The sequence below is a fragment of the Callorhinus ursinus genome, unplaced genomic scaffold (genome assembly GCF_003265705.2).
Source record: "Callorhinus ursinus isolate GAN/ISIS: 27379988/994484 unplaced genomic scaffold, GSC_fseal_2.0 scaffold25, whole genome shotgun sequence".
NCBI lineage: Eukaryota > Metazoa > Chordata > Mammalia > Carnivora > Otariidae > Callorhinus > Callorhinus ursinus.
Genome location: NW_027397087.1, coordinates 993,969 through 1,015,882, shown reverse-complemented (window position 1 = coordinate 1,015,882; position 21,914 = coordinate 993,969). Strand labels below are relative to the sequence as shown.

The window sequence follows — 21,914 nt, the reverse complement described above, 5'->3', positions numbered from 1 at the left end:
TATTTGGCTCAGTCCAAACCCACACTGCCCCCTGGGGGCGCTAATGACCAGAGAAGCATTCTAACAGCAGGCTTTTGCTCAGTCCCTCTTGGGGTCTGGGGGCCAAGGTCATTGGCAGACTTGTGGGCTTTACTTTTACAGAACTTTTCACAGCAAAACCAGGAGAACTGTTGTTTATCCCTGTTGGCCAAATGGCTAATTAGCATCATTGTGTGCCCTAGACTAGAAAATGCCCTGCTGTGAGCTTGTTGAGATTCAGCTTTGTCAGTAATTAATATCAGAGAGCACAGGGAATGCATGTCCCCGAGGCAGCATAACACTGGAAAACTGTCTTTTGCCCCCACGGGTTGCATTTGTGTCCGACTAACTTTCTAGAAATCCACTTTTGTGAGATCGGGACTTTAATTTGATGAGAGAGAGAAAGAGAAAAGAGAAGAAGAATGGGTCCAGTTATCACCAAGGCAACTCAGGCCCCGCTGTTTCCAAGGTTCATCTTGCTGGGCCAAGTAGAGTTTGCGCTCAGATTTGACCTTACCCCCTTGTCATCCTGATTGTCGCCCAGATTTTCTTTCATCAGTGCTCTCCCTCTGGCATTTCTTTCACCCTCACGGCTTAGCTTCTTCTTTCCTCCTCCCGGAAAGGCAAGACTGAGGAAACAGAGTATTTCTCCTCAGTGGCCCCTGCGGTTGGTTGAAACAGTGAGGCTTGCTCCAAAGGGAGGTCGTGGTGCAGAAGGTCCCTGCAGAGAAGCCCACGTCTCACTCCGTCACCTTCCAGCAGGAGTGCAGGCTGCAGCGGGAGCCGGAGGCTCCATACAGAGGATGCAGAGGACCTGGTCTGTCTGAGGGCTGCTGCTCAGCCCCCAGAGCAGACCCGGACAGGGGGACTCACAGTCACACCTCCAGCGCCAGGAGAAGGCTGTGCCATCACCTCTAAGAAGTGATTGCTTGCTTGCTGGAGGCTGATTTTAAAGTTCTCTGCTCAAACACTTCACAGCTAAGCAAACTCAGCTAGTCCCCTAAACGCTGAGCTTAAGAAGATAGAAGATGAGAATTAAAACCACATGTATTAATTGTCCTTTAAATTAATCAAAAGGTGGGCACCTGGGTGGCTCAATTGGTTAGGTGGCTGCCTTCGGCTCAGGTCGTGATCCCAGGGTCCTGGGATCGAGTCCCACGTCGGGCTCCCTGCTGAGCGGAGCCTGCTTCTCCCTCTCCCTCTGCCTGCCGCTCTCCCTGCCCTGTGCTCGCTCAGTCTCTGTCAAATAAATAAAATCTTCAAAAAATTTTAAATAATCAAAAGGTGACTTTTTTCATAAGTTTGGTAACGTGACAGAAGATGGAGGGCGTGGGGGGACAGGTTCCAAGACAGCTTTCTACTCACTCGTTCACCCACCGTCTCCCTCCACACCCCTCCCTCTGGTCCAGCAGATTCCTAGTGCCTCTCAGCAGTTCTTAGACCCTGCAGGTTCTGATTCTACCCCAGATAGCCATATCAAGTTATTTTGGGGGGGACCAATCAAGATCACAGTTCTAAGCCAATTCAAGTGTGTCTCTTTCTCTCCTATAATCAAGTTGCACATTGATCCTAATTCTTGTAATTAGACCATAAATATGTTATTTTATCACATTGCTTCAGGGTTCTAAGGAGAAAGGCTTGGCTTTTTACTATCTGGAAGACAAAGGCTAATGTTCAGACTCCGTGGCTTACTCCTCAGCAAGCAGTGGCTCTCCTAGCCACCCCCCCCCCCCCACCCCGTAGTAAATGCTTGTTATACACATCTGGAGACCCTACACTTCTGACATTCTGGCTTCTTGGTGCTGTTGGAATTATTGGCCATTATCACAGTGAAGGGCAATTAACCCAGCCTTCAGTTCAGGTTTTGGTGGGGAGCTGAAGGGAACCCTGAGGGCTGAATGCCTTTCTGTTTCCACAGAACTGTTGTATGCGTGTAAGCATTTGCTCCTGGCTCCAAGTGTGCCCTCTCTAGCTGGCAGTTTTCCCCATGATGGTCCCATTAACATCCCCCAAGATGCAGCCTGACACCCTCAGCTCCCACGGACTCTGCTAGTGGGCTTCAGATACACAGCATCAGCACTCATTCTGATTGGTCAGACACAAAGGAAGGCAAACAAGATATGTTTGAACACTCTAATCCCCATCCACTTCTTAATTATAGACCTATCGTCTGCATTTTCCACTAATTATCTTTGTATCGTGGTCTAAGAAAGGACTCATAATATTAGTTTGAAGACATTTTCCTCTTTCTTTGGGAACTGACATCACGTGTGTAACTCACATAACAGGTGTGTAGTCTGACAGTGATTGAATGCCGGTAAATGACAGAAAGAAGACATTGATGATGGAAAAACAGATGGCTCTGGTCTCTCATTCATCAGAAAGCAACAGATGTCAGCGCCCATACAGGACCCTTCAAGTCAGCACTGTCACTGTGTGACACTGGGAGAAGGGACCCGCTGAGCTAGCCAGTACGCTGACTCCAAGGCTAAGCCCAGGTCCAGGAGAGGAAACACGATCTCGGTACCAGCTCTGCTTTGACAGCCAGTGGCTGGTTTCCATTACTTACACTTGCTGACTTGGCTAGCAGGCAAGCAAGCACAAGTTCTCCCAGCTGGAAAACTAGAAATCTGAACAAGGAATCCTAAGCATTTTGTTCTTGTTTGGTTGCTCATTTCACACAAATACTTGAGACCCAGAGCTTTATACATGATGGACACTCAAATATTTGTGTAGAATATTTGTGAGAAGTAACAGGTGTTAGAGGTCTTTCCTCTAAATCAAGCAATGTGCTTTAGGACGTGTTTCTCTTGCAAGGCAGGTCTTTTATTTTGTGTCTTATTGGTGCTTTGGGCCCATTATCTACTGTTCCAATGAGCAAACACCAGCTCCATCCAAAGCAGGGAATAGACACAGAGAGACACAGAAGATTTCAAAACATTTTGAGAACAGAGAGAGGATCAAATTCAATTTGGATGATGGCAAAACTTCTCAGAAATGCTGGGAGAAAAGAACAAAACTGCAGAGTGTATTATTATATTGCCTTCACCAGTTTTAAGAACCAGGGTCTATGTGCTAAGACCATTGTACACCAATGATCAGTGTCCAGAGAAAGATGGGGGGAGGGAGAAGTGCTTGTAATCTTGCTGAGCCCAGGATCCAGGGATGTCCAGTAGAGTAATCTATGGGGAGATGGCCTGAGACATCTTGAGAAAGGGGCCTGGCCCACCATGCATGGGGCCAGTATGTGGTGGCACCACTTCTAAATGGACTTCTTTGTTTCCAGGCAACGTCCTGCCCTTGGAGAATGTCTAGCCTCATTGGCAGCTGCCATCCCAGTGGCGTTCCTGGAGCCCACCCTTAACCGCTACAATCCACTCTCAGTCTTCAACACTAAAACCCCCAGGGAGAGGTCTAGTAAGTATCTTCCCTCAGAGGTGATCAACCCATATGTTGAGAGGAAAGCAGCCAGGAAGGAAGGCCATCCAGCAGGGAATAGCTGCCTTGCAGCACTTTTGGTTTATATAGTCTGAGAGGGGCCAGGAGGTCAAAGCTGGGGTCCATGTTGTGTGTCTCCATTTTACTGGAAACATGGACACAGGCAAGTATTTTGTTATCACTGGACTTTGGCTTCCTCTTCTGTACAATGAGACGGTGTGGTTGATTTCTAAATCCCTTCCCATCCTAAAGCCTTAGGCTCTCTAGTCTGCCCTGGCTGCAAGTCCCCTTCTGCATGTGGGGACATGACTTCTTTATTAGTTCCTCTGCAGAGTGTCATCAGAAGGGGCACACGTGCACTAGTAATCTAATTGTACTTTCCAAGGTCAGGGAGAGGCTGTGTTTCCAAAGATGATAACCACATGCTGTCTATCATTGTAAAAAATAAAGCATAGGAAAATACCAATCTCTTACACTGTTGGTGGGAATGCAAGCTGGTACAGCCACTCTGGAAAACAGTATGGAGGTTCCTTAAGAAGTTAAAAATAGAGCTACCCTACGACCCAACAATTGCATTACTGGATATTTACCCCAAAGATACAGATGTAGTAAAAAGAGGGGGCACCTGCACCCCAATGTTCATAGCAGCAGTGTCCACAATAGCCAAACTGTGGAAGGAGCTGAGATGTCCTTCAACAGATAAATGGATAAAGAAGATGTGGTCCATATGTACAACGGAATATTACTCAGCGATCAGAAATGATGAATACCCACAATTTACATTGACGTTGGTAGAACTGGAGGGTATTATGCTAAGTGAAATAAGTCAATCAGAAAAGACACTTATCATATGGTTTCACTCATATGTGGAACATAAGAAATAGTGCAGAGGATCATAGGGGAAGGGAGGGAAAACTGAATGGGAAGAAATCAGAGAGGGAGACAAACCATGAGAGATTCTTGACTCTGGGAAACAAACTGAGGGTTGCGGAAAGGGAGGTGGGTGGGGGGATGGGATAACTGGGTGATGGGCATTAAGGAGGGCATGTGATGTGATGAGCACTGGGTGTTACAGACAATTAATGAATCATTGAACACTACATCAGAAATTAATGATGTACTATATGTTGGCTAATTTAAATAAAAAAAAACACTAGGAGGGACTGAAATTATGCAAGAAAGAGAAGTTAACAGGGGTGTTGACACACTAAGTTCTAGAACAGCAGTAGGTAAACTGTGGCTATGGGCCTAATCTGGCTGCTGCCTATTTTTGTAAATAGTGTTTTATTGGAACATGGTCTCACCTTCTCATTTACATGTTGTCTGTGGCTGCTTTAGCACTACGTAGGGGAGGAAAAATAATTTTCTCTCTACTCTTAATTGTTCTTGGCTGAGACCCCCCCCAAAAAAAAAGATTAACAGGAGAAAAAAAATGTAATTATATATACATGAGTACCCATAGGAGCCCCACAAAGTTACGAGACTCAAAATGCAGCCAGCAGATTGAGGTTTATAGACAGACCATTCAGAGATAAGGGTCTGGGGATTCAAAAGGACGAAGGCAATTGATGGAAAGGGGAGAAGTGGAAACATTTGGTAAACGTTTGCCCTGCCCTGCCCTGCAGATGAGTTTCTCAGATGAAAAAGTGATCTCTGGTAAATAGCTCACTTCCTGGTACAGGCCCCCTTTCTAATGTAAATTTCCTTTATAAAATTTAGATTTCTCTTACACAAGGGTAACTTCTACTCTGTTTTCAGAGTTTCTCCTGTGTTTGTAGATTCTTTAAAAATAATCAGCCCAAAATAATCCTTATGCCAAGAAGCATATTTTCAGTGGCACATTTTGCTCCAATTCAACCTCAGGGGCAGAGTTGAGTCATGGTGGCAAAGATTGTCTGGGGCCTACAGTGTTTATTTACTATCTGGACCTGTACAGAAAAAGTTTTCTAGAATACTCCAGAACTGGAATCCAAGACAGGTTATACATCTACTCCCAGGGAGATGGAAGGGAGAGTCCTCCTATGTGGATGAATTGTGATCCTACTGGAAGTCAATGGAATAGAACAGAGGAGCTTCAAACAGGGAAACTTGAATAAAGTTTGGACTCCAACTAGAAAGAACTATAATGATTTAATGTAACATGAAGCAAAAATTACCACACCATGGGCCTAGTCAATATTAAGGAAGAAAAAACTGTAATAAACCATTTCAAACCGGAACCTATTGTACTCAGAACCAATATTCTCTGAAAATATTGATAGAGTCTAGATGACTAGACTGTGTGGCAGTTCCATTCGGTTCAAGCCTCCTTTTCAAACTGTCTTGAGATCCTGAGAGAGAGTTATAAGAGCCAGAACTTTCTATTCATGTCACACTCCTGTGTCATCCTCTTCTCTCCATGTAAGAATGCAGAGCGCTAAGCCAGTGGCTTTGTTCCCACTTGCTTCTCGTTACTTCAGATAAAGAAGCACATTGCCCCCAGAAACGATGACCAGGACAATTTAGACAAAGCCACTTAATGAAGTTCTGGTCCCAAGCTTGAATAAATACAGTGGAGACTAGTGTTCTCAAAGTTAGGAGAGAGACATTGCCCAGATGCTTCAGCTTTCCAAAGTCTCCTGTGACTTCTCTAAGTTCATTTCCTACCCCTAGCAGTCTCACCTAACCCTTTCTCCCCTTTCTTGGCCTAGCAAAAATCTATCTCTAACCTTGTTTTTCTCCGCCCATTCCTGATACTGAATGAGTCACATCTTGTAGCTCACATAGGAGCTAAGCAGCTGGGTAGGCTCTGGTTGAGAAAGGGCTGTTGACACCTGTAGGCATAGGCCAGCCGAAGTGTTGCTCCACAGCTCCAAAGGGACATGGGCCTAGTCATGACAGCACTAGATATTTATCCGTTTGTTCTGCCCCAACTGTGATTCAGGAGATCATATGTCTCTTTTTGACCAATGTGTAGAGCTGTGCCTTGGGAAATGGACCTCCTCTGCTCTTGAGCTCATAGACATACAGTAGCAGGCAAAATGAGGACTTGACAAAGATGCAGGAAGCCTTGGATAAGCTTTGGGAAGGAAGGGCATGACTCTGTCCCCTTGTTCTTCTCAAAGGCTATTGGAATTATGTTCCTTCTTACTTTATATACTTTACTTTTATTTAACAAGACATATCCATAAATGAAAAATAAATAATCACTGCAGACTCCACAGGGAAGAAAAGAGAGAAGAATGTGATTAGAGGCGACACAGTTTTCGTCCATCAGTGACACACTGTGGGGTGTGCCCAAGTCCCCTGACCCCATGGTTCCCATCATTCAGTTAATCAACAGAAGGAACGTTGACCATGTGTGTGGCTCTTGAAAAGTAGAGTGTACGTGAATATGTGTTCTGGGATAATCAGGTTTGCCAGAGGATGACTGATGGCTTAATGGACTCTAAGAAGGTAGACTTCATTCATTATACAAAGTGAGTGGCCTGCGGGACCAAGGTGGGGGAGGGGTGTATAGGGTGAGAAATGGTGTGAGCCTTTGGTTTAGAAATATAATATGAGCTGACATATCAAGGCTTCAGTCAATTGGACATCTTTATGAATTGACAGTTGGTGTTTTGCCAGCAGTTACTCATATTAGTAACTCTTCTATATGACCCTGGAGCATTTTCTGATTCATCCAGAAATTATTAAGATATGCCTAGAAAAGGCTTAATACTGGTACCTTCCAGATATTCAAAATTAGATAAACGATAAACCTTTGGTTATGTGTGGCAGTGGTCTGTTAATCAGATTAGTAAACAAGATACCCTAGTCGCCAGCCAGCTTATTTCCAGACCCTTACTGAATAGCCCTCCAGAGAGAGCAGGAGGTCCAGTTCCTGTGTCAGCTATCTGCCTCCACAAAGGGTGGCATTCTCCTTCTCCAAGAAGAAGATGCCCTCTTCTTGGGGAAGGGCTGCTTGGGAAGAAAATCTGACTTTAGAACCTTACTTGGTGGTTCTGAAAGTCTAGCATACATCAGAATCATGTGGAAGGCTTATTAAGACAAAGATTGCTGAGTCCTACCCCTAGAGTTTATAACTCAGTAGAGCTGGATTCAGGTTCTAACGAGTCTCCAGGTGATGCTCCCACTGCTAGTGGGAGGACCCCACTTTGGGAACCACTGATGTAGAAGATGAAAGGACAGTGTGTTCTAATGCTAACCCCAACAGTCTTGTGTCAGATTCTAATAGGACCCAGCTGAGGCTGTGTTTCAGGTACATAACTCAGCAGCCTTCATTCTGTGAGTTTATTATGTGGCTTTTGAGGTATAAAACGCCATCTGAATCACAAATGTTTCTTTCACTCAAGGACCAATTACATATAAATAACTTTTAAAGGTCGTTATAATGATTCCATTGCAGCACCCTGAAGCAACACTTTTTCTTAGGTAGGGGAAAAAGTGTCCATGGTGATGTATTGTCTGTGTGCCATTTAAAACACACATACACACACACACACACACACACACACACACACGCCCCCTTGTTGATAATTTGAGAGCAAACAGTTGTGAACTTCAGTTACATCTGTGGCATTTGGCACTGTTCTGTGTGCTGAGTTTCAAGATAGAAGGCTTGCCTTCTCTGGTCTGTAGCTTCTTGTATGTGTAAAATGGTTTTGTTTGGGAGGCTCCTGCAGACCCCCAGCTGATGTCACCCCTGATGGTGGTTCTGCTGCGAGGTACAGGCCAGACGTTCTCTGCACATGACCAGCATTGGCAGTAAACCATGTCTGGCCCATAGAATTCTCTTCCCCTGTAAATCACAGGAGTGTCACATTCTTTGGCTTTCATGCTACTAATCCTTTTGAATCGTCTGGATTTTTTTTTTTTTTAAGATGTATTTGTTTAGGGTGCCTGGGTGGCTCAGTCGTTAAGCTTCTGCCTTTGGCTCAGGTCATGATCCCAGGGTCCTGGGATCGAGCCCTGCATTGGGCTCCCTATTCCACGGGAAGCCTGCTTCTCCCTCTCCCACTCCCCCTGCTTATGTTCCCTCTCTCGCTGTGTCTCTCTCTGTCAAATAAATAAAATCTTAAAAAAAATGATTTATTTGTTTATTTGAGAGAGCACGACCACAAGTGGGAGGCGGGGCAGAGGGAGAGAGGAGAATCTTCAAGCCAACTCCCCACTGAGCGCAGAGCCTGCCGTGGGGCTCAATCCCAGCACCCTGAGATCATGACCTGAGCCAAAATCGAGAGTCAGCCGCTTAACCAACTGAGCCGCCCAGGCGCCCTTTGAATTGTTTGGATTTTAAAAGATGTTGGGCCCCTCATGAGTTCCAAGGAAGAGAGCTCTTTAGCCACAGTGACAGCAGCAGAACGTCATGGCTAGGCAAAGAGCGTTTGGGCCGCTTGGGGCCTGCCCGGTAGCAGGGAGGTTCCTGCGTGTCCTTTGCTTTGTGACTGCACCTGGCATCCAGCACACCTGCTTGTTTCAGCCACAGATTCATTGTCTCCAAGACAGCCTGCATTGCTCCGCATCTCTGCTCCAGGAAGTATAATCAAGGGAGAAACCAAAACCATTCCTTCAACTGACCAGTATTCCTAAAGGCCACAGAATTTGCTGTGACCTCTCTTATTCATTAACCCTTTAATGCCTAAGTACCTAAAATCTAGAGAAGGGACACTCCCAGCCAGCAGTAACCCCAGTGGCAAAGGGCCTGCCGCTATAACTCAGTTCACAAAAGATAACATTTTATTTGAAGTCTTCTGCTTTGTCCTTGGAAATGCATGAGAACTTTGCATTTTTCTCCCGATATCCAAAATAATTTCCTCAAGTCATCTAGTGGAATTGATGTTCCAGGAAAGTGTTCCACATTTGCCTGTGGCTTCTCGGATTTCCCAACCCCCTGTGGTGCCTGCCGCTTTGGCCCCAGTGTGAGAAGTTTGGCCTGCGGGGGGAGTCCGCACGTGATCTGTGTCCCGGGTCCAGGTGGACCTGACCCAGGCAGATGGGGGCAGGAGAGGCGGGGTTGGAGGAGACAGAGCTCTGGGCAGGCGCTTCTTTCAGAGCCCTTGTTATCCTCTAACCCGTCAGGAACCTTGGGATGCTGCTGGCGTCTCCTCCCATCTTGTCCTGTCCTTTCGCTTACGTAGAACAGGACAGGTAGCCCCTGAGGCTGTCTGCGATGCTTGCATCTGACAGCCTGCCTTGGTTTCATGTTGAACTCCATCTGTTGCTGCATCGTCCTGTCTGCCCGTGTTCAGTGAAGTGACTGCAGTCTTCGGTGGGAGGAAAAGACAGGGCTCGCTCACTCTTCCTTGCACAGAAGACTTCACAAACAAAGTAGTTGAAGTGCGTGACAGGAGGCCTTGGCACCGGTCACCTCATCAATAACTTCTGTGGTAAATGGAGAAACTAACACAAGTGCAATTTTTTCCCCCAAAAATCTCAACCAGGTGGAAAGTAATATCTCTGGTCTGGCTAAAGGAGTATTTGACGAGAGGGGTGTCTTTTCCTTTTCTAAACAGGAGATCCAGGTGACCGAACTACAGGTTTTCAACTAAACACAGATGAGTTGCTTTTCTCCATCTAGTATCACCTTTTCTGCCGAGAGAGAGAAGCCAAGAGACTGGCTTCATCTCAGGGAAGTCTTAGGATATGTCCCCCAGCTGTCTCTGTCATGCTCCTTTGGCCTTAAGTTGAAGTGTTTTAACCTGAGTGTGGCTTCTAGGAGGCTAACCCAGCCTCTGGAAGCTGTCATCTTTACACAAACAGCTGGAGGACAGAAGCTGCCCCACATCCAGTGCTCACTCATCTGAGGCTCAAGGGTGGCTACTTAATGTCTAAAGACCAAAGGAAGGGTGGGACAGAGAGAATGGACTGCATTATTTGTGCTTTTGAATTCCTGCCCTTGTGTTCTTCTGTACCCTCTTGGTCAGTTCTGGGCATGCCAGACACAGTGGAAGAGATGTGTCCTGACATCCCACAGCTAGAAGGCCTGATGAAGGACATCAGCGACCTGGCCGAGTCGGGGGCCCGGTACACGGAGATGCCTCACGTCATCGAGGTCATCTTGCCCATGCTCTGCAACTACCTGTCCTACTGGTGGGAGCGGGGGCCTGAGCACCTGCCCCCCAGCACAGGGCCATGGTGCACCAAGGTCACCTCTGAACACCTCAGTGTCATCCTGGGAAACATTCTGAAAATCATCAACAACAATCTGGGCATCGACGAGGCGTCCTGGATGAAGCGCATCGCAGGTACCACAAATGCCTCTTCTCCCCACCTCCACCCCCCACCCCGGGGCCAGGATGCCTGCATTCTGTCTTCGTCTCTCAGTCCATCTCTAAACTAGTCTCCCTCCCCCTCTTAGTTAGTTCCCAGTAAATATTCCCCTGGAGAGCCTCTTGGAGCAAATGTTCCTGCCTACTCCTCGGTTAAACCAGGTCCCTCCGATCTCCAGGAAGCCCTTCTCCATACTCTCTGCCTGACTCGGATGTTCATTGCTTTATTTGCTTTTGGTACTTGAGCATCCCATTTATTCTTACAGTAATAACTGTCCATAGTTTCCCCATAAGTCCTCCTGTGGGTTCCGTACATGTATAAAACTCACTCCCATCTGGGCTGTACTGGAAGTTGCTAGTGTTCGTATTTCATGTTATGCTTTCTAAGACACTCCCTAAGTTAGGTTCATAATAACATCACTTTGGGTTTTTTGGTTTTTTTGTTTCTGCATTCCTCTAGAACTCCGTGCATGCAGTAGGCTCTTAATGAGTTTTGTTACCTGATCTTCTATTCCTGAAGCAACCTCAAAAAAAGGAAAGGCTTGGAAAATGAATAACCATACTTCCCACAGTCAGGAAATCATGAATATTTAGTGTCTTCTGTGTTGAAGCAGAATCTGAGGAGACAGAGCCAAGGCAAAGTCATTGCTTTTGACGGACCTACAGTGTAGACAGCTCCGTGGTAGGCGTTTCCCCCAGGCCACGCCCTGGACCAGGAAACACAGTGGCTGGGCCAAAGGGAGCTATTAGGCTAACCTTAGATAGTTTATCTTCCTGGACAAACGAGGAGGTATTCCTCCACAAGACCAGGGAAGAAAAGTTTTCTTCCCCCTTCCTGTCTCTGAAATGAAGTGAAATCAGAGTTATAAATGTTCTGGGTGCTCATAGCTACTAGATAGTACAGACCCCTGTGAACATGCGAGTAAATAAAGTTGATGTTCCCTTCTTACCTGTTAGCCCAGAATATTGCCAACCCCAAGACAATTTGTTGAGAAGCTCTACTTTATAATTCATGAGGGATTCAAGGAAGGGAGGAGGTGGAAGGATGGGCTCCCTCAGCTCCCTAGAGGGGCAGAGAAGAGAGATGGCCTAGCATGAGGGGCACAGGTGGCAAGCGAACTCACCCTATTATTCCACAGGGGTATCCAGATCAGGGGGCCACCTAATTGCTCGTGCCGAAACAAGGTCGATTTTAAGTTGTAACCCCAGCTCACCCACATCTGGAATAACCATTCTGATTCTGGGGCCGGAGCAGAAGTGCACCTCAGGGCAGGGCGGGTGGGAACCCTGAGCTCTCCTAGCTGAGTTTTGGCTTCTTGGTTAGTGCATCTCCGCAGGAAGCTGCCTTCACCTCCTCCTTTTACAACGGTCATTGCTGTGAAAGTAGAAAATAAGGCAGTGAGATTTAAAAGAAACAGTGCCAGATGTAGGCTATTTCCAACTGAAATGCACCCCAGCTAAAGAAACTCTGAAATACACAAAACACACAGTGCACATTGGCAGTGGGTCATGACTCTTATTAATTTTATTTCACTTAACTTTTTATAATTACTCTGATTCTGATCTTTATTATCGAGTGGACCAAGAGGATATTCCATTTAAGAAATAGGGTAAGACATGTAGGTTTTCTCTTTCTCTTTAAGAGGGCCAGAATCCCAGTCCCAAGCTCCACTGATTGCTGTTTCTGCTCTTTGACTTCTGGGGGCCACCCCAGCCTCACTTGGGTTGTTATAGCTGATGATAGTTTCTCTGTCCTCCTCAGGGCCCAGAGGGGCCCCCAGGCAGTGAGTTGGCAGTTCTCAAGCACTGGGGACTGAGAACTGTGGTTGGGGTAATTTATTTTTAACAACAGATTTTCCTATAAAATAACCGGAAAGCATAGTACTGAGGCCTCCTCTTGGCTCAGCCTAGTGCTGGTTATTGGGGGCAGGGGGGAGGCTCCATTCAAGGAAGTTATAATCTAGCTAGTGAGCCCAAACCACATGAACCATCCTAAAACTATGTGATGAGTCGCAGGGCTCCCTGTGGCCTGGACAAGCAGAACAGGAGGAGGGACCTTCTCCTCTGGCTCCCTGCCCCCACTGTGGCTTTGTGAGAGGGAACTAAGTGCCTCGTGGACAGTGAAGGAAGGGAACAGGGCAGGAGCTGTCCTGAGTCCATGGAATGTCACAGCCTTGCCTTTCAGTATCACTTCTTTCCTTTCATCAATTGTCCTAACGTGTGAAATGAGGGGGAGGCTTTTTGTTTGCAAACGCAGTGTACGCCCAGCCAATCATCAGCAAAGCCCGGCCGGACCTGCTGAAAAGCCACTTCATCCCAACTCTGGAGAAGCTGAAGAAAAAGGCGGTGAAGACGGTGCAGGAGGAGGAGCAGCTGAAAGCCGACACCAGAGGAGACACTCAGGAGGCGGAGCTCCTCATCCTGGATGAGTTTGCAGTCCTCTGCAGAGACCTGTACGCCTTCTACCCCCTGCTCATCCGCTACGTGGACAACAGCAGGTACGCGGGGAGCTGGGCTAGCCCGTCCCCAGGATGGAAGGATGGTGTTGGGCTGTGGGAGGGAGCTGGTCAGACAGGGGCAGCGGTGACCCACTTCTTCCCTGCTGGGCAGAGTTCTGTCACATATTCATTCAACAGAGACCACTGTATGTCAGGCACTGTTCTAGGCATGGGGGGGGAAGGGGCAGGTGTGAACACAACAAAGATGTCTGGATGCCTAAGGGCTTTTCTTGTGGCAGGAAAGTGGGGCACACAGACAATAAACAAAATAAGAACTTGAATACTTACTGATATACTTTCCTTGCATAAGTAAATTATGCAAAGCAGGGTAAAGAGAGTTAGGAGTGCCAGGGTGGGGTGGAGTCACAGTGTTAAATGGAACATTAACTGAGAAACAGTATTTGAGCAAAGACCTGAAAGAGATGAGGTGGGGAACCATGCGGGTCTGGGAAGGGTTATATTCCCAGTAAGAGGGGACATGTGGGGTCAGCCCTGAGGAAGGAGTATGTTGGGGTGTTCAGGGGATCATAAGGAGGCCAGTGTGGCTGGAGGAGAGTGAGGAGTAGGGAGAGTGGTAGGATACGTCAGAAAAGCGACATGGGGCCAAGAGTGTAGGGCCTCGGAGGCCACTGGGAAGACTGTCTTTTATTCCGAGTAAGATGAGAAGTTGGCAGAGGCTTTGAGCTACTCTGTGATGTGATCTGATTCACTTTTTTTGTTAAGATTTTATTTATTTATTTGAGAGAGAGAGAGAGAACATGAGCCGGGGGAGAGGCAGAGGGAGAGGGAGAAACAGACTCCTTGCTGAGCGGGGACCTGGACCCCTGGGATCATGATCTGAGCCACCTAGGAGCCCCGATTTGATTCACCTTTTGAGTGCCGTGGTGGGGCATGGAGGCAAATAAGGGGGTGAGGAGACTGGTTGGGAGGTTCACAGTGATCCAGTCAAGAGCTGATGGGGATCCTTAGAGACAGAGCCAGCTGGTGATTCCCAGGGCCCAGGAGGGGGGCGGGTTGGGGGGTGACCAGGAAGCAACTGCTTAATGAGATGGGGGTTTCCTTTTGGAGTCCTGAAAATGTTTTGGAAACTGGACAGTGACAGTGGCTGCCCAACCTTGTGAAGGTACTAAATGTCACTAATGGCAAATTTTATATGTATTTTGCCACAATTAAAAAAAAGTTTGATGGCTGAGGCCAGGGTGGTAGCAATGAAGGTTGGCAGAAGATGTCAGATTCTGGGTCTGTTTTGAAGGGTAGAGTCCTTAGGACTTCCAGATTGGGAATGAGAGAAGAAAGGAGGGTCAGAGATGATTCTGAGCAAATGGGAGGATGGAGTTTCCAGCAATTGAGTCGGGGAAGGTTGTGGGTACAGACATTTTTTTAGGGGAAGTTCTGGAAATCACTTTTGAACATGTTAAACCTGGGTTGCCTATTCAGTATAAAAATGAAAATGTTGAGTGGGCCATTGAATATATGAGTCCAGAGTTCAGGAGAGGGTTCTGGTGTAGACATGGGAATTTGGGAGTCAGTAACCTACTGGAGAACCATGAGACTGGATGAGGGAAAGGATTGAGGGGAAGAGAGAGGAGTTCCAAGGACCAAGCCCTTGTGCCCTCCAACATCAAGAGATCAGGCAGAAGAGGAGGAACCCATGGATGAGGCTGAGAAGGAACAAGCAGTGAGACGGAAGGAAACTGACAGAATGTTGTGTCCTGGGTGCCAACCTCACAAAGGGTTGCCAGGAGGAAAGAATGATGAGTAAAAGTTATTGGTAATCTTGACAAGAGCAGTTTCAATGGAGCAATGAGAGGGAAGCCTCTTCAGTGAGCTGGAAGAGAATGGGAGAAAGGGACTTGGAGACAACAGTACAGACCACTCATGCAAGGAATTTTACCACAAAGGGGAACAGAGAAATAGCATACTGGCTAGAGGCAGAAGTAAGCTCAAGAGAAGAGTTTTTAGGATGGGAGGCTTGTCAGTTCGTTTCTTTGTTAAAGGCAATGATCTAGTTAGAGAAGGGGAAATTTATCATGTAAGAGCGAGAGAGATCATTTCTAAAGCAATGTTCTCTGATCAGGCAAAGGGTCAGCATTAGATAGTTTACTCACAGAAACAATCAGGAGGGCAGGGAGAAAGGGGGCTGATGCTGGTAGACACACACACACACACACACACACACACACACACAGTGTCTGGGGGTCTGTAGGAGTCCTTTTCTGATTGCTTCCATTTTCTCAGCGATGTAGGAAACAAGATCATCAGCTGAGAATGAGGATGGGGAGAAGGTGCTTGGAGGTTCAAGGGGTAAAGAGAAGGTGTGAGGTGGTAGCCAGGGAGAGAGGGAGAGCGGCTGGGCCAGGACAGTGTCGTGTGATTACTGGGCAGTACTAAGGACCACACTTGAGATCTGTGGTCATGAATTGATGGTGAAACCCAACACCAGGTTGTCTTTTTCTCCAGCCAGTTCACCACCAGGTCCAGGCCCAAAATAGGGAAAGAGTTGGATTTAACCAAAGTTGGGGTTTATGCAAAGTGAATATGACAAAGAAAAATAGGTGAGGGAGTTGAGGGTGTGTGTCAGAGGATAATTGTAATTGTAAAGAATTTAAGCTGGATGTTGAGGAATGTCTATGAACAGGGAGAAGAATAGGATTGTTGGTCCTAGTGGGGAGCAAGGACCAAATAGGTATTTTTATTATACCACACCCTCTTAAAATTTAAAGTCCTAACAAAGAAATTTGAAAAGTTTCAGTTTTAAAATAGTAGATCTTGAAAGGACTTAGGAATATTTGGGGGAGCATTGCTAGCTTTTGAGTAGTATGCCATTCTGTCATGGGCCGGAAATAGGTCTGGAGAAGCCCATTTTAGCGTTTATTTTATAAGATAAATTGCGCTTCCTATTTAAAACAATTGATTACTTATGTTATTTAGCATTTGAAAATAAATACCTTGCACATACTATATAATATAATCCCTTACCTGTCTATGGGAGACTTTACTCTCTCAAAAGAACCCCTGCTTTAATGGTCATGGTTTGCATCATTTCCGATAACATCATTATATTAGTGGTTGGAGAGGGAATTTGTCAGAGTTTGAGGTAAAAACAAAAATGAAAGCAGAGTAAGGTTGCTCCTAGAATAGCTCTGTAATTGCATTTGTCACTATTGACGATCAAGGCTCAAGATGGAGTGTGTTCTACTTACACAGTGTTTGACAGTTGCTAAAAATGGCAATGTCAGAGAGTCTTTGAGATCATCATTAATTCATTCATCCCCACTTTTCAACCCGCTCTTCCCTGAACACGAGAGAACATTATGGCCACCCGAGCCCAGCTTAGAAAGACTTCCTTCTTCTGTGTCTGCCTTTACCTTCTTTGGATACCTTCTTCACCAAAAGAATCACTGGCTTGGAACTATGGGACTGTGAAGTTGGCAGGAAAAATAGGGGTCACCTCATCTTACCTATAACTGGATGAATAAATACCCCCCTTCCTTCTTCCTGGCAGTGCATTTCCTACCTCTGATTTATCCGCCATGCTTCTAGACGACAGGTAAGAGACTTGCCAGGAATGCCCTCGCATTCTAGTTTCAGACAGCTCAAACGGTTCTGAGCTCAGCTCTGTGACTCCTGCCCATCAGCTCTGACTTTGCTCTTCAGAGCCTCAGAAAACTGTTCCAGTCTCTCTTGTGGCAGCTTTTTAAATATTGAAGAGAGCCATTTTGTCCTGTCCTCCTCCCTGTTCTTCCTCGTCATAGTAAACCTTTGTACTTCCTTCAGCCCAGTCATGGCACTGTTTCAAGTTTTTCAGCCCTCTGGACCACTGTTCTGAACAGAAGCTTCCGTTGCTCAGTGTTCAGCCCAAAGCTGACCCAGAATGAGCAAGAACGCCGGGTGTAGTGTGGTCAGGGCTGGGCGGGTCCGCGCTCCATCTCCCCGCGCAGGCGCTGTGTCGGCGGGCGGGTCCGCTCTCCATCATCTCCCCGCGCAGGAGCTGTGTCAGCGCAGTTACACAGCTCTCTCTGCATGAGGCAGCGGCTTCTCAGCCTCCTTTCTGGCAACCAGGAACACTCAGAACATAGAAATGAATGACTTTAGACAGTGGGATTTCGGGTGAAAACCCATCTCTCAGTCTCTAAAGGGAATCTGAGTAAATCCTCTGCAGTGACGGCCTCGGGCGGTGTCTTCTGCAGGAGGCTTAGGAACAAGGTTGAGATAAGCTCTTAGCTCAGACAACCGGGCCACCATGAATGTAATAGGAATATGGCTTTTCTTTCTTTCAAAGCCTCCTAACTGGCTTTCCTTTCTTTGAAAACCTGATAACTTGTCGTTTTGAAAATGAAATCTCTCTTTACTCTTGTGATCATCCAAGATTTTATTCTTACGTTTCTTGTTTCCTGTTAATATGCTCAGTGATTTCATTCACTTACGTTGCTTCAACCATCACCCCCTGCCGATCATTACCTCTAAGCCCAACTTTCTTCTCCACCTACAGCCTTGCATTTTCCAACTGCCTTTTGGCAGCATGCAGCGCATATGATAAAAGAGACCCAGTATCTTTTATCAGTCTAGTACCCCCAAAAGGATCGAGTGGTTGGATATTGAGAGAGATCTGGATTCTGGGAGACTGGGAGCAGGCAGGAGATGAGCCTGGTTGCATCATGGGGGCAGACAGGAAAGGATATGGGCCAATAGGAGAGATGAGGTCAGGGTGTTCTATGCACCTGCAAATACCAGAGAGGTGCAGTTTGTGTGCCTGGGGAAACATGTAATGAGATATTCTTCATTTACACCTACCACTCTGAATCTGAAGAAAGAACCTCACTAGAAATCAAGGGTGAAATATGCCTCCTAGAAGAAGAAGGGTATGGAAAACAAAATTCATTCATTGGAAACTACCTTCCTATGGAAGGCAAAGGGGTCAGAATCTTCTGCAGTGTTCTGTGAGGGAATGTTGACCTCACCTGTTTTCAGAGCTCCTGCTGATCCCACACCCTGTGGCTATACTTTTCCTTGGCTGGAGAGGATAGGAAACCTCACCTCTTCCCACGCAGGGCACAGTGCAAACTTACAAAGCTCATTTAAACCAAAACACTAAGGAATGAACAGCTGACATTTCTGACAAAACTTGACACCTGATCCTAAAAAATCAATATGAATGAAATCAAAAAGCATTACCAATCTCAAGCCTCAAGTTTGGCTTGCACTTGCCTGCTAATAATGGATACCTGATTATAGTGGCTTAGAGAAATTGGAAGTTAAATCTCACAAAGAAGTCCAAAGATACCCAATCCAGGGCCAGTACGATTGCTCCTCATTAGATAGCCTCATTCCTCTGTTTTTCCATCCTAAACACTGGCTGCCATCTTTGAAGTTACTTTATGGTGCAGTGTGCCAATTGTCGTTGGAGCCATCATATTTTGATTCCAAGCAGGAAGCATGAAAGCAACAGGGGGAAGGCAAAGGGCATCTTCAGCTATCTGATCCCTTTTTAGAGAGCTTTTCCAGGAGGTCCATCCAACAACTTCCACTTCGATCTCATTGATCAGAACTTAGTTACATAGCTATCCCGAGGCTGGGTAATGTGGTCTTCAGCAGGCACAGTGCCACCCTGGATAAAATGGGTTTTTGTTCCTAAGAAAGAAGAAAATGAGTATGGGGTAGACAACCTAGTGTCTGCCATGCAAAGGGAGGCTAGTTGAGGTAGAACTCCAGAAAATTTAGATAAGAATGTCTGTGAGGCTGGAACGCAGGGCAATAAGGAATGGAGATGCAAGAGAGGTCCAAAGATGGTCTTGGCCTCATGAGTCTTCCCCTTTCCTCCTTAGCCTGGTGCTCTCCATCAATGGGCAGAAGGTACGGGCTGCCCAGGGCAATTCAGTCTGGTGTCCCAAGGCTTAGGGAACTGGCTTTTGAGAGCTGTTACCCTGCATGCACCAAGGGACAATGGGTTTTTCAGCCCATTCATGAGAACCAAAGTTTTCTTTAACCTAAGAATGATGGTAGATGATTTAACATCTACTGTGTTACTCTACACAGATATTTGAAAATGGCAACTCACCCAGCCCTTTCAAAATATAATTTGATTCATGGGGCGCCTGGGTGGCTCAGTTGGTTAAGCCACTGCCTTCAGCTCAGGTCATGATCCTGGAGTCCTGGGATCGAGTCCCGCATCGGGCTCCCTGCTCGGCAGGGAGTATGCTTCTCCCTCTGACCCTCTCCCCTCTCGTGCTCTCTCTCTCTTATTCTCTCTCTCTCTCAAATAAATAAATAAAATCTTTAAAAAATATATATATATATATAATTTGATTCAAATATGTAAGATACTTAGGGGCAAGACAACTTTTAGGAAATGACTGAATTCTACCTCAATTTAGCCTTCTTGCTGCCACTGTGAAATTCTTAACTTGGTCTGGTTTTTAATTTAAAAAAAAAAAAGAAATGAGTAATGTTATTTATAGGGACCTTCTAAACCATTTCAGAGGGCATAAGAAATGTTTGGTCTCTGCCCATACACTTTAAAAGAGTGAAAAATATATTGTCTTCCAAATTTCATTCATAAAACTGGCTTTGAGAGGAAAAGATGTGAGCCCTGAACTGTTTTTAGAGCACTCCATATTTCAGAGGCTTGACAATGACAAGTGTCAATAAAAGATTAGATGTCATACTGACCAAGACTTTTCTAGTCTTGCTGGCCTCATAGATTAAAGGAGGCCTGTTCCAAAACAGAGTGTAACCTTAATCACCTCATCTGTTTAAAAAAGGAAAAAAAAAAAAAACCTTTGACAAATTTGAAATGTTGTTTTCCAACATTTGTTTGCAAAGATAATCCTTGAATCCTTTGGTAAAATGGAGACAATTATTGTTAAGTCCTTCAAAAATATCTACAATTACATGCCTACACATATGTAAGGAGTACACTGATATTTAGTCTCTCTGAAGACTGCCTTCATGTGGGAATATAGTTTTATCTGGATAAGTGTGCACAGCTGATGTGGGTATAATTTTTAATGTGACTGTTTTCATCATTACTGAATTTCATATGCATATTCATTTGCTTTTCACCTCAGATCTAACTGGCTTAAAAGTCCTAATGCTGACTCTGACCAGCTCTTCCGCATGGTGGCAGAGGTCTTCATCCTGTGGTGTAAATCTCACGTAAGGAACATGTGGGCCCTGGGTTTAGAGATGGCTGTGAAAGGTACAGACCTCCGAAAACATTCTTATAATGTTGGCTTTTTTATTTCCCCCCACTTAGAACTTCAAGAGGGAAGAGCAAAATTTTGTGATTCAGAATGAAATTAATAATTTGGCATTTTTAACTGGAGACAGCAAAAGCAAGATGTCGAAAGTAAGTCCATTGAAATCAATTCCAAAGACTCTTCGATCTTGACCTAAGTTATGTATCTTGGATGTATGAAGGGATTAGCTCCATACTGAATTTAGGTCAAACCACGAAAACCAGCAGTCTCTACTGTTGTTTCTTTGAGAATGAGCCAGAAGAAACTGCTCTCAAATAAGCATGGTCATCACATTTTCTGAATAAATAGCTGCTTGTATATCAAAAAGTTTAAGTTTCAAGACTTGCCTAAGGCATTCAAGAGGTCTCCCAAACCAAAGCTGCTGTTAGTTGTTTTTAAATAGAACTACTTCCGGTGTAGTGAGCTGCAAAACTACACACGTCTAGAGCCACCTTTCGATTAACTGTGAGGAAATTACCTTGCTTTGAAGACTTCATTAGCACATGTTCTTACAGTAAGCTTGTTTTCCTCCTATCTGGAACATCCAGTAGCTGTTTTATTTCAGTTGTGCTGACCTCTTAATGCCTTCTGTTTATTTTCCATGTGGGTTGCATTCAGAAACCCAAAGTTTGTCCATTTCCTGCAGGAAATCTTTAAAAGAGGACATATGGGATATCTGTTTAAGAAAAAGAGCAACTTACAGGGAGGAACGTAGCAGGAATACAGGAGGGGGACCTGGCCTCCCAGCTCCTCTTGAATCAGCTCTGCACAGGGAGGCTTTGCTATTTGGATTGTAAAGAATTCTCAGACCCACTCTTCAGGTGCACATACATACATACAAGACTTAGTTAAAGGTGATGTTTTGTTACCAGCTGTTATGGCTTACTCTTGACCCTGTTCCCTTGAGAAGTGTGCCTCAGTGAGGGTTGACTGTATATGTCAAGTATAAGTAACATGTAATACCTGAGATGTGCGTCTCTCTCATTGCTGGTATAGTGCTGCCTTTGAGGAACATGAAGGTGCAGTGTGCATGGGGACCCCTTAGAAGTGAAAATCAGTACTGGAAAGATGGCAGTCAGTGGTTTGTAGCAAAGCCTTTGGAGCATCTTTCCAAATAACCATTTGGGATGAAGACCTGTGTATGTGAAGCTGCAGACAAGGGGCTGGTATAACAATCAAAACTGAAAATTTCAGCACCCAAAACTTCACCACGTGTGCCTAGCTCTAGTCAGCTGCCATCTCTCTGAACTTTCCACCCCTTCTGTCTTTTAGCTGTGTTGACACTAACACTTCTTCCAGCATCCAAAAATTGACTCCGAGAGTTTAGAATCTGCTATTCACTGTTTAATAAAGTTTGGCATATAAAATTGTACATATACAAAGTAGAGAGATCAGAAGTATATATTCATATTCAAAGGAGTCTTTGCTGCAAAGGAACTTTCCTTAAGGTGGATCCTTTTTGCTTTAGATAA

At 45.6% G+C, this 21,914-nt stretch overlaps 1 protein-coding gene across 1 annotated transcript in view; it reads left to right on the top strand.

The window, feature by feature from the left end:
• RYR3 (ryanodine receptor 3) overlaps window positions 1–21,914 on the top strand; it is a 518,087-nt gene that overhangs the window by 441,570 nt on the left and 54,603 nt on the right. The window contains exons 65-69 of the mRNA XM_073877464.1: window positions 3,305–3,435; window positions 10,362–10,682; window positions 12,964–13,204; window positions 20,272–20,359; window positions 20,460–20,552. Of these exons, the coding sequence (XP_073733565.1) occupies window positions 3,305–3,435; window positions 10,362–10,682; window positions 12,964–13,204; window positions 20,272–20,359; window positions 20,460–20,552 (874 nt within the window). The remainder of the gene's footprint in view (window positions 1–3,304; window positions 3,436–10,361; window positions 10,683–12,963; window positions 13,205–20,271; window positions 20,360–20,459; window positions 20,553–21,914) is intronic.